A 12613-nucleotide genomic window follows, 5' to 3' on the forward strand; every position below is an offset into this window, starting at 1 on the left:
TGTTTGCTGTAGTCACACCAGCTGTTCACTCATTTGTTGACTTATCCGAAAATTTAATCCTTGCCCATTATGAGATGGTGAAGATTTTGTATGATAGTAAGGACTATCCTCAAGCTTCTCAGACTGAGACTGAAATTGGGGCAATATGTTCAGGAGGGAATAAACCTTATAGTTTCACTGTGAACTTTTCATTTTTAATCTTGTTCTGAAAATAATAGTTGTGGTTTATGGTTAGAACTTAATCCAATATGCTGAAATAAGCCACCTACAAGGACATGTCTTTTTTCACACAATGAGTGCCTAGGATCTGGGATGCACTACTTAAGTATATGATGGAGGCAGAGTCAACTCATGCAATCAAGAGGGAATTGGTTTGTTATCTGGGAGGGATGAATGTGCAGGATTACTGGGAGAAGTTGGGAGCGGGACTAGGTAAATTGTTCCAAAGGAGACCCAACGCTGACATGAGAAACCAAATGGCTTTCTTTGGTGTTATAACAATTCTGTGATGGTATGTCAACCTGGCTAATTTGGTAAAACTGTTTTGTCTGGGCCAGAAGTTCGCCTCAATCTCAACTCCAAGGCTTCAGCACAGTTTTGTTGACTGAATGCAGTCCTTTTGGAGAACACTTTAAATTGCACAGTTTGTCTATTGATAAGTACAGATCATGCAATGGATTCATGGCACTATGCAAAGAGCAAGGAGTTGTTTTGATGACTAAGGTAAACTTCTCTATAACTATTATACTAAAATCTGGAAATTTAGTTCAGCAATAAAATTTTACAAATTTCTTTTGGCTGTAAAGCACTTTGGAATGTCTAGAGGCTGGGACAACCTTTGTACAAAGGCAAACAGCTCCCCTTGCAGTTTGCAGGAACTTTCTGGACACAAATTAGCTTCAATATATGGTTACATAATAACTTTGATTAATTTTAGCTGTAATTAATCACAGCAAATATCATTTGCAAATTCTTTCTACTGCTTATTACAACTTCCTTTTTAATCACTGAATAATATCTCGAATGACACTTGGATGTTTGCATGAATATACTTTTGTCTATTAAGCTGACTGTGAGCAATGTAAGCTGTTATGGAAGAGATAAACAATTGAAATCCCACACGAATCAAGAGAATTGCAAATGTGAAAAAAAAATACAGTAATAAGAGACTAAGTGATGGGGAGCCAGAAAGGCATCAACTGGTGTTTGTTTGCAACATTGCACATAACTTTCATCAAATCTAGCTTGCTTGTTCAGCTAATGCTGTCTTGTTCTGCCACTTGAACTATTCTGCCAATCAGTTGCTATCAACAGTTTGCCATTCAGGCACATTCACAGAACGTGTAACAGAAAAAAAAATCTTATGTATTTTAATTATAATGCTGCATAGTTTCTGAGTACCCCGTTCCTTACATATGTACCTTTGATTGAAATCAATTTACAAAACATTGTGGAAGACAAAATTTTTGCATTCGGAAAAAAACCATTTCAAAGTCTCATCTTTTAGTAAAGCCATTTATAACTCCCATGATTTGGCATAGATCGTTACATGTTCTGACAGGATCTGAGCTGATTTGCTTCATACTTACTCAGGTTCTTCTGCTTGATTGTCAGATGCTGAGTTCAAGTTGGAACCAGTTGACAAATTTTCAAGCTGACTTGCAATAGCAGTGATATTTGTGTCAGCTATGACCTGAAAATAAACAAAAGGACTCAACTTGTTTTCAAGCAATAAAGACAAATGACTGAAAAAAGTGGATGAAAGCATCATCTACAAGAAGCAGTTCAGTACTTAAATTAGGTAATTCTTGGTAATATCACTCAACTTGCCAGAACACCTGATTTGGCAACAAAAAATCATGACTTGGTTGTCTGCTATTTGGGCTATCTGCCACTTAATCTTTATTGCTGTCAAAGATGTTAAAAGGAGAGACTTACATTTCTGAGCATTAAAGATATCCAAAATGCTTCAAATGAGAAACTGAATGCTATGGAATGATGTACAATATACACAGAATGAATATTAAATAAGCTACACATGGCATTTTTACATCTTCACATGGAGTCATAGAGCTGTACAGCATGGAAACAAACCCTTCAGTCCAATTCTTCAATGCCAACTAAATATCCTAAATTAATCATTTGCCAGTATTTGGCCAATATCCCTCTAAATCCTTCCTGTTCATATACCCATCCAGGTGCCTTTTAAATTTTGTAATTGTACCAGCCTCCATCACTTCCTCTGGCACCTCACTCCATAAATGCACCACCTTCTGTGTGAAAAAGTTGCCCCTTAGATCCCTTTTAAATCCTTCTCCTCTCACCTTAACACTCTCTAGTTTTGAACTCCTCTACCTTGCGGGAAAAGACTTTGGCTATTCAACCTATTCAGGTCCCTCATGATGTTATAAACTTCTATAAGGTTACCTCTCAGCCTCTGATGCTCCAGGAAAAATAGCCCAAGTCTATTTAGCCTCTCCCTACAGCTCAAACCCTCCAACCCTGGCAACATCCTTGTAAATCTCTTCTGAATCCTTTCAGGTTTCACAACATCCTTTCTATAGCAGGGAGATGAGAACTGCACACAGTATTCCAAAAATGGCCTAACCAATGTCCTGTACAGCTGCAACATGACCTCTCAACTCCTCTACTCAATGCACTGACCAATAAAGGCAAGCATACCAGACACCTTCTTTGCTACCCTATCTACCTGTGACTCCACTTTCAAGGAACTATTCACCTTGAAAATTCTTTTCTGATTTAATTTTTATCAGTGAAAATTGCAGCATTACAAGAAAGTTTTGAGTGTAAATTGGAATCAACTTATTTATTGTATTATTTCACCGATTACTCTTGCATAATTATTAAATGATTTAATAAAATATCAACTTTACAGATATAAAAGAATGGAAAGTCTTTTATTTACTATATGATGAAAAATAATTTGACACACAAAATATTTAATTCACATTAATATCTCAACCAAGACCAGTAATTTATTTTGATGCATACGAAATTCAAAATTCTGTTATTTATTAAAAGAATGTAACAACAAGATTCCATGGCTTGCCAAAGAAGAACTTTGACAATACAAGAGTATTGGGTGGAAACCTTTGCTAGTTGGAGTTACATCTAGTGCAAAGGAAAATGGTCTCGATTTTTGGAGGTCAGTCATCTCAGCACCAAGGCTTCTCTCTAGGTAGTGTCCTAGGCTAAATTGTCTCCAGCTTCTTCATCAATGGCCTTCCCTCCATCATTACATCAGATGAGGGAGTGTTTGATGATAATTACACAATGCTTAGCACCATTTGTGACTACAAAGCACCATATATACAAACATTCACTTTCTTCACTTACAATGCACAGTAGAATAATTTGTACCATCTACAAGACACATTGCAGAAATTCACCAAGGTTCCCAAGACAGCACCATCCAAATACACAATCACTTCTAATTAGAAGGACAAGAGCAGCAGATACATGGGAATTCCACAATCTGCAAATTTCCCTCTCTCCCATTCGGACTTGGAAATATATAGCTTTCCATCACTGTTGTTGGGTCAAAATCTTGGAAATCCCTCCCTGCCAGCATTAGGGTAGAACCTACATGAAAAGGACGGCAACAGTTCAAGAAGACAGCTTCCCACAACCTTCTCAAGAGTAACTAGGAATGGGCAATAAATGCTCCATTTACCAAAGTCCACATTTAATAAATGAATTTAAAAAAAATGAATTTCTGCTCAGAGCTTTGTATAAGAGCAATGACCAACAAACTGGGGTCATGGAAATCAGTATACCCTTCTTAACCTTCCACCCATTAAAACTTATTTGACAAAAAAACGCATTTTCAGGTGTGTCCAAATCCTGTCAATTGAAACTTCATAACAAAAATAAGTGTTCATAAACTCTACCTCATAGTGTTTCTGCACTTCCAGTCATTGGACTCTGATACCAATGCACATGATTCTGTGTTTACGTTGTTGAAATTACTCCCTTATTCTGATTACTTAATCTCTGACCCCAGACAACATGTGTCTATGATTCTATTGTCAGGATGAATGAGAGCCAATTTTGTCGATATGGATGTAAGGAGCCAAGAAACAAATACCAGTTTCTTGTTGAGCTGAACTACAGAATCAATACATGAAAAATGTCTTATGCTTCTCAGAGAATGTATCTACTTTCACACTGCAGTTAGCAACTGGTCTGTTAGCACATTGGTTGAGATCAACCCCTTCATCTTTCTGGAAGATCTTTATGTCTACCAAATCATGCTAGAGGCAAAACAATCACAATGACTATTAGTAAAAGTTTGAGCAACATGAATGAATGATTTTTTTTAATCACATGTATTTTACAGTGAGAAAAACAGTAAAAAATATAGTGAAAGGCTTTTCCACTGTCGCCAAGATCCAGCGCTATTTTGAAGAATTAAAATAAAAGAAATATATAGCTTAAACAGAGTCCATCAGTCCTGAGCCATCTCATCATCAACAATGCCTGTGCCCCCTAATATTTGACATTTCCATCCCTGGAAAAAAGACTCAGACCCTATCCATGCCTCTCAAAATTTTATTTGCTTCTATCAGGTTGCCCTCAGCCTCTGGTGTTCTAGTCCAAACTCTCTACATAGCTAAATACATTCCAATCCAGGCAACATCCTAGCAACGTCTTTTGCACGCTCTCCAAAACCTCCACATCCTTCATATAGTGTAGTAACCAGAATTGCACACCATCTTCCAAATGTGGGCTAACTAAAATTTTGTACAGCTGCAACATGACTTGCCAACTTTTATACACATGCTCTGAATGATGGAAGCAAGCATACTGTACACCCTCATTACCACCTTATGTTGCCACTTGTCTCTTGGCAACAGTGGAAAAGCCTTTCACTTTTTTTTTAACTGTTTTTCTCACTGTAAAATACATGTGATTAAAAAAGTCATTCACTCATGTTGCTCAAACTTATATTAATAGTCATTGTGATTGTTTTGCCTCTAGCATGATTTGGTAAACATAAAGATCTTCCTGTGGAGGCAGTTAAATAGCAATCATAGATATAATAATATTATAAATGTTGATAAATTCAGGAACCTGTATCAATCAAAGGGGAAAAATCAACAATGGAATCGCTGGGACCTTGTGGGTTTCCTTCCCTGTACCATATACAGGGGCGGCACGGTGGGGCACTGTGGTTAGCAATTCCCACCTCAGGCAACTGACTGTGTGGAGTTTGCACATTCACCCCGTGTCTGCGTGGGTTTCCTCTGGGTGCTCCGGTTTCCTCCCACAGTCCAAAAATGTGCAGGTTAGGTGAATCGGCCATGCTAAATTGCCCATAGTGTTAGGTGAAGGGGTGAAATGTAGGGGGGTGGGTTGCGCTTCGGCGGGTCGGTGTGGACTTGTTGGCCCGAAAGGGCCTGTTTCCACACTATAAGTAATCTAATCTAATAATATACTCTTTCCCACTGTAGAGATATTTCTCCTGAGGAAGGACTACTTTGGGGAACAATCCTGAAATGCATCTTTCTTCCTGCCACACTCCACTAAAATGCAGACTTCTTTTTGTCTGCAAACCTCAAATCTGATTCTGATTGTGCATTCATGAAATGGACTGGCAATGCGCAAAGATAATTGAAGTTCTATGTTATGTGAATTTCATAGTACCAGTAATAATAATGAGTTTGCACATGCATGCATTCAACAATTCTAACATTGCCTTCAAAGCAGCTGTCTATCAGTGATCTTGCACAGTTTTTCCACTTTCAAGATGCATTTGTAATCTTCCCCAATGTCAGCTGAAGATCCACAGAAGCCAAAAATATAAATACTGCCTGTCAGTCCCAGCACTGTCAATCCAGTGTGGCATAAGGCACTCATCTCTTATGGTGGGGCTCGATGAGATGAGAGACATAGTACAGCACTGGATTAGTGGTGCTGGAAGAGCACAGCAGTTCAGGCAACATCCAAGGAGCTTCGAAATCGACGTTTCGGGCAAAAGCCCTTCATCAGGAATAAAGGCAGTGAGACTGAAGCGTGGAGAGATAAGCTAGAGGAGGGTGGGGGTGGGGAGAAAGTCGCATAGAGGACAATGGATGAATGGGGGAGGGGATGAAGATGATAGGTTAGGGAGGAGAGGAAATGAGGAAACTGTTGAAGTCCACATTGATGCCCTGGGGTTGAAGTGTTCCGAGGCGGAAGATGAGGCGTTCTTCCTCCAGGCGTCTAGTGGTGAGGGAGCGGCGGTGAAGGAGGCCCAGGACCTCCATGTCCCCTTCCCCCACCTCACCCTAGTTCTAAAGTTCCAGCTCAGCACTGTCCCCATGACTTGTCCAGACTTGTCCTACCTGCCTATCTCCTTTTCCACCTATCCACTCCATCCTCTCCTCCCTGACCTATCACCTTCATCCCCTCCCCCACTCACCCATTATACTCTATGCTACTTTCTCCCCATCCCCACCCTCCTCTAGCTTATCTCTCCACGCTTCAGGTTCGCTGCCTTTATTCCTGATGAAGGGCTTTTGCCCGAAACGTCGATTTCGAAGCTCCTTGGATGCTGCCTGAACTGCTGTGCTCTTCCAGCACCACTAATCCAGAATCTAGTTTCCAGCATCTGCAGTCATTGTTTTTACATAGTACAGTACTGCTGGTTTCTGTTACAATGCCAGTACTAAAGCTGAATTTGGTGTAATAGCAAATGCCCTGTCATATCATAACTTATGCACATTACTTAATTTAAAAAAAGTATTGCATAATTTTTTCCCCTCTCCAAAATTATTGGGAGCGGCTCTTTTTCACACTAACGTAGAAGCTTGCACAGCTAGACTATACACAAGTTTTGCTACAATTACATGTGTACACAATGACATATTCTCTGGGGTTGACATTGAGATCACCATCATTCAATTGTATCTATTTTATTTTGATATGTGGTCAAGAGATAAAGAAAGATATCCTACACAAAAGCACTACATAGAAATAGATACTTGTTTCAGAGTGGCACTGTACTACGAATACCAATATCACACTTATACTCTTACATGGCACAGTAGCTCAGTAGTTAGCACTGCTGCCTCACAGCGCTAAGGACCTGGGTTCAATTCAATCCTCAGGCTCCCCGTCTGTAGTTTACACATTCTCTTCATGTCTGCGTGAATTTACTCCAGTTTCTTATCATGGTCCAAAAATGAGCAGGTTGGGTGAATTGGTTGTGCTAAATTGCTCAGAGTGTCCTGGGATGTGTAGGCTGGGTGGATTAGCCATGGGAAATGTAGGGTGGTGGGGGTGGGATATTCTTTGGAGGTCAGTGTGGACTTACTGGACCAAATGGCCTGTCCAACAGTATAGGAATTCTTAATAAATTATCTGTAGTGTAAACAAAGTTTAAAGCTCTCAACCCCACTATTGTCACCACCTCAAGAAAATTTACTTATTTTCCAGCCACAGATGAGAGATATATGGGAGACTGTTCATCACAAATAATCGACAATAAAATGTGAGTGAAATACTTGCAGTTCAGTAAATACACAAGTAAATTACTGCTGGACACATTAACCTTTACAAAATGTTCATTAAACTTATGCTACTTATCACAAAGGTGTTTTGCCAAGAAATGAAGGAAATTAAATATGAACAGAAGCTAAGTCATGGTGGGGTGTTTGGAGATGCAATTAAAAACTGGTTAGAAAGAATGCCTTTAAAATTAGATGGAGTAATGAAGAGATGGAAGGGCTTAGTAGGAACACAAAGTATATGAGAGGAAACTGGTATTTTCCAGTCATGGGGTGGAGTATGGATAGGATGGTCAGGAGCTACAGTTGGATAAGAGGTTTCGAATGGGAATATGTCTGAAGGAAACTGTTGATTAGATGGGTTAAGGATGTAAAATGAATTCAAAATCAACACAGAGATGTCAATGTGCAGAAATTATGCAGGATAGGTTTTTGGATTAATTAAATTTATGGAGCATGACACAGGGGACAATCAAACTATTGGAGAGATTGAGTACACTGTTCAGTAAAATGTGAATAAATACAGTGGTGAGCTTGCACAAAGCTCACAATTGTGGGACCTGAACAGGACTCACAATTGTGATGTGATTTGGCAAGATTTAGGATGGATAGGATGGGAAGGAAATTGCAGGGGATGGGCACAATTGAAATGTGGAGCTTATTCAAAGAACAGCTACTGCGTATCCCTGATAAGTATGTACCTGTCAGGCAGAGAGGAAGTGGTCGAGTGAGGGAGCTGTGGTTTACTGAAGTGCTTGAATCTCCTGTCATGAGGAATAAGACTTATGTTAGGATGAGACGTGAAGGCTCATTTAGGGCGCTTGAGAGTTACAAGTTAGCCAGGAAAGATCTAAAGAGAGAGCTAAGAAGATCCAGGAGGGGGCCACTCAAAGTCATTGGCAGTTAGGATCAAGGAAAACTCTAAAGCTTTCTCTAGGTATTTCAGGAATAAAAGAATGACTAGAGAAAGGTAAGGCCAATCAAGAATAATAGTGGGAAGTTGTACGTGTAATCTGAGGAGATGGGGAAGCAGTAAATGAATATTTTTCGTCATTATTCACACTGGAAAAAGACAATGTTGTCGAGGAGAATACTGAGATACAGGCTACTAGACGAGATGGAATTAAGGTTCACGAGGAGGAGGTGTTAGCTATTCTGGAAAGTGTGAAAATAGGTAAATCCTTTGGGCCAGATGGGATTTATCCTAGTATTCTCTGGGAAGCTAGGGAGGAGATTTCCGAGCCTTTGGCTTTGATCTTTGTGTCATCCTTGTCTTAAGGAATAGAGTCAGAAGACTGGAGGATAGTAGATGTTGTCCCCTTGTTCGAGTGGGGAGGAGCGACGTAATTATAAACGAGTATGCCTTACTTCAGTTGTGGGTAAAGTGTTTGGAAAAGGTTTGAAGAGATAGGATTTATAATCATCTAGAGAGGAATAAGTTGATTAGGAATAGTCAACATGGTGTTGTGAAGGGTAGGTTTGCCTCACAAACCCTATTGAGTTCTTTGAGATGGTGACCAAACAGGTGGATAAGAGTAATACGGTTGATGTGGTGCATATGGATTTCATTAAGGCATTTGGTAAGGTTCCACATGGTAGGTTATTGCACAAAATACGGAGCATGGGATTGAGGGTGATTTAGCGGTTTGGATCAGAAATTGGCTAGCTGAAAGAAGACAGAGGGTGATGGTTGATAGGAAATGTTCATCCTGGAGTTCAGTTACTAGTGCTGCACTACAAGGATCTGTTTTGAGGCCACTGTCATTTATCATTTTTATAAATGACCTAGATGAGGGCATAGAAGGATGGGGTAGTAAATTTGCAGCTGGCACTAAGGTTGGTGTGAGGATATAAAATCTGGATTTAGGCAGTTGTCAGGATTAACCATTTTTATGCATGCCTTTATTAACCACAAAATGGCTTTTTAATGCAAAGCAATATAACAAAATGGCTTCAGGTTGCAAATTAACACTATGTTTAAAATGGCTTCTCACCCTGCTAAAAGCCACATTCCTGCCTTGCTGAGCTAACTGAATCAAAATATAAAGCTGACAATGGACCCTTCACAGTATGGAATTAATTAAGCTAGATAGGACATTACTAACCATCCCAGTTAACCTTGAAATGCAAGTGCGAAGAGATAAATGTGTAATAAACAACTTTGTTTTCCAGAAGATATCATTGGGTTAACCTGCTGTCCATTATGACATTTTTTTTTACATTTTATTGGATTTATTCTGTAATTAAGATTATACTATTTCTTAAGAAACATAAAAATTGCCTTTGTTCTAAGTGAAATTGTGCAGTTTCTCCAATTTACACAGAAGCTTTTAATCTCTGTGTTGCTGGACAAACTTGTGCCCAGTGTCATAATTAACTGTGAAATCTTGATGAAACAGACCACATTCCTGTTGATTATTTGACCGAATGCAGAACCGAGAGACCCCGCCTGAGGTTCAAGATCTTCGGATGGAGTTGTGGATAGTGCTGAAGGATGTTGCAAGTTACAGAGGGACATAGATAAGCTGCAGAGCTGGCTGAGAGGTGGCAAATGGAGTTTAATGCACAAAAGTGTGAGGTGATTCACTTTAAAAGAAGCAACAGGAATAAAGAGTACTGGGCTAATGGTGAGATTCTTAGTAGTGTAGACGAGCAGAGAGATCTTGATGTCTATATACACAGATCCCTGAAAGTTGCCACCCAGGTTGATAGGATTGTTAAGAAGGCATATGGTGTATTAGCTTTTATTGGTTAAGGGATTGAGTTTCGGAGCCATGAGATCATGCTGCAGCTGTACAAAACTCTGTTGCGGCTGCACTTGGAGTACTGCATACAGTTCTGGTATCCAGATTATAGGAAGGATGTGGAAACTGTGGAAATGGTGCAGAGGAGATTTACTAGGATGTTGCCTGGTATGGCGGAAAGGTCTTATGAGGAAAGGCTGAGGGACTTGAGCTGTTTTTGTTAGAGAGAAGGTTGAGAGGTGACTTAATTGAGACATAAGTTAATCAGAGGTTTAGATCATGTGGACAGTGAGAGCCTTTTTCCTCAGATGATAATGTCTAGCATGAGGGTACATAGCTTTAAATTGAGGACGATAGATATAGGACAGGTGTCAGAGGTAGTTTTTTTTACTTAGCGAGTAGTAGGGGTGTGGAACTCACTGTCTGCAACAGTAGCAGACTCGTCAACTTTAAGAGCATTTAAGTGGTCATTGGATAAACATATGGATGAAAATGGAATAGGGTAGGTTAGATAGGCTTCAGGGTGGTTCCACAGGTCAGTGCAACATCAAGGGCTGAAGGGTCTGGACTGCGCTGTAATGTTCTATGTTTTATCAGTCTAGTCTAAATTCAACAAGAGACCAAGACAACTGAGTTGGGACCAGAATTTATGTCAAATATCGAAAAAAGAGTTTTGGTTGTTTAACAGTAGTTCTTTTCCCCACATGATACATGTAAAATATCCTGTTAAGTTTTAAAAAATACAACTTACACAAACAAAATTTGGAAATCAAATATTAACACCAGTAAATAAATGATTGAGTAAATGCAATTAACATTGTCAGGATTAACCTAGAATGATTTTTATTTGTTTATTTTTGATTTCAGAAATATGATCCCCAAGAGACTGACAATAAGAGACAATATAGAATTAGTGTGTAAAGGGTAAAAATGTTTTTCAATGGGCAAAGAGGTTGCTTTTAGCAGATCTGTGTGGTTTGTACACAACACAGTCGACAAACACCCTCAGCCTTTCCTTATCTCAATACTACACCTGCTATACAAACAGATTAAATCATGCAATAAGCAAGCAAGCCTGCAGACACTGGGTTTAGAAGGTGGTAATTGCTCCCTAGAGACCCTAATCTTTAGTTAACACAGCATTTAAAAATTCTTTTAACATCCTATTGAAGAGAGACAGATAATCAACCTACATTCTCGTCATTTGCATGAATAAATGCATTATCTGACCTTCTGGTTTGGATATGGCTAGAATGCTGATAACAAATATGTGTTGTTAACTAATGACAAGCTACTGTGGATTATCTATGAAACACATACACTTCAGAACAATTGTAGAAAATTTTAAATGCTGCACAAACACTCCTGATTAAAGTCATGTAAAACATATGACTGTAGCTCTGCTCTAAAGACCTGTAGAAACATTGTACAGGGTGCTCTGCAGCTTTGTTCATTTAACCTTATACTAATGTGCTGACATCAGTGGGCTCCTCTGCCCCATGAGTTTTACTAATGTGAAAAATGTAACTTTATCCCATTACTCTCACTTCCTCAACAAGCAATGTTAAGGGTATTATTCTTCAATAATCATACTAGTAGTAAGAGGCTGGCACACCATTCTGCAGACAGGAAAAGTGTTTTGTATATCTATGATTGTACACATGTGAGAACACAACTTATTGTTATCCAAATGCTGGCTGAGTTTAATGCCAGTAAAGACTGTCTGAGTGAATAGGTGGGTCGGTGTTTGGTTGAGTGGTTTAGTGAGTGAGTGGCTAGTTGGGTAAATTAATTTATTAGGTTGGTGGGAATAGGAGTGAGTGGCTGAGTGGGAGAGTGAATGGTTGGGCAAGAGAACGGGTGAGTTCATGAGTAAGTGAGTGAGGGGGTCCGTGAGTGGGTGAAAAAGTAGGTGAAAGGGCTGATCAGTAGCAGGGAGGATGGATGGATGAGTAGGTGAATGGTGAGTTGTCGAGAAGTTAGGAGGGTGGGGGTGAGTGACTGAGTCAGCAGGAGGTAGGAAGGTGGGCGGGTGGATGAGTTGGCAGGAGGGTGGGGGTGGGTAGGAGGTTGAAAGTGTGAGTGATATAGTTGGATGGAAGGTTTGTCTGGAGTGGGTGAGTTTGAGTCAATGAGAGTGAGTCAATGGACGTTTGGTCAGTGGGAGGGCACGTAATTCCATTGGCTTAGCCAGATTACTCCGCTGGACCCTGAAGGCAATTGAGTGGGTTGGAATGGGAGTTGTGAACAGGGGAATGGTAGCCTGGGCCAGATTGGCCAGGTAGCCTTCGGGAATTATAGGAAATGTGTGCATTAAATACCTGAGCCGCCACTAAATTTCAGTAAGCTCAGGGATAA

General features: G+C 39.8%; 1 protein-coding gene across 3 annotated transcripts in view; it reads right to left on the reverse strand.

Annotated features, from left to right (window-relative positions):
- Positions 1–12613, reverse strand: part of patj (PATJ crumbs cell polarity complex component) — a 405565-nt gene that overhangs the window by 6187 nt on the left and 386765 nt on the right. For all 3 annotated transcript variants that reach the window (XM_043699258.2, XM_043699257.2, XM_043699256.2), the window contains one exon: positions 1590–1693. In XM_043699258.2, the coding sequence (XP_043555193.2) occupies positions 1590–1693 (104 nt within the window). The remainder of the gene's footprint in view (positions 1–1589; positions 1694–12613) is intronic.

The sequence above is a fragment of the Chiloscyllium plagiosum genome, unplaced genomic scaffold (assembly GCF_037043375.1).
Source record: "Chiloscyllium plagiosum isolate Xiang-an unplaced genomic scaffold, Cpla_swu_hap1 HiC_scaffold_9, whole genome shotgun sequence".
Taxonomy (NCBI): Eukaryota; Metazoa; Chordata; class Chondrichthyes; order Orectolobiformes; family Hemiscylliidae; genus Chiloscyllium; species Chiloscyllium plagiosum.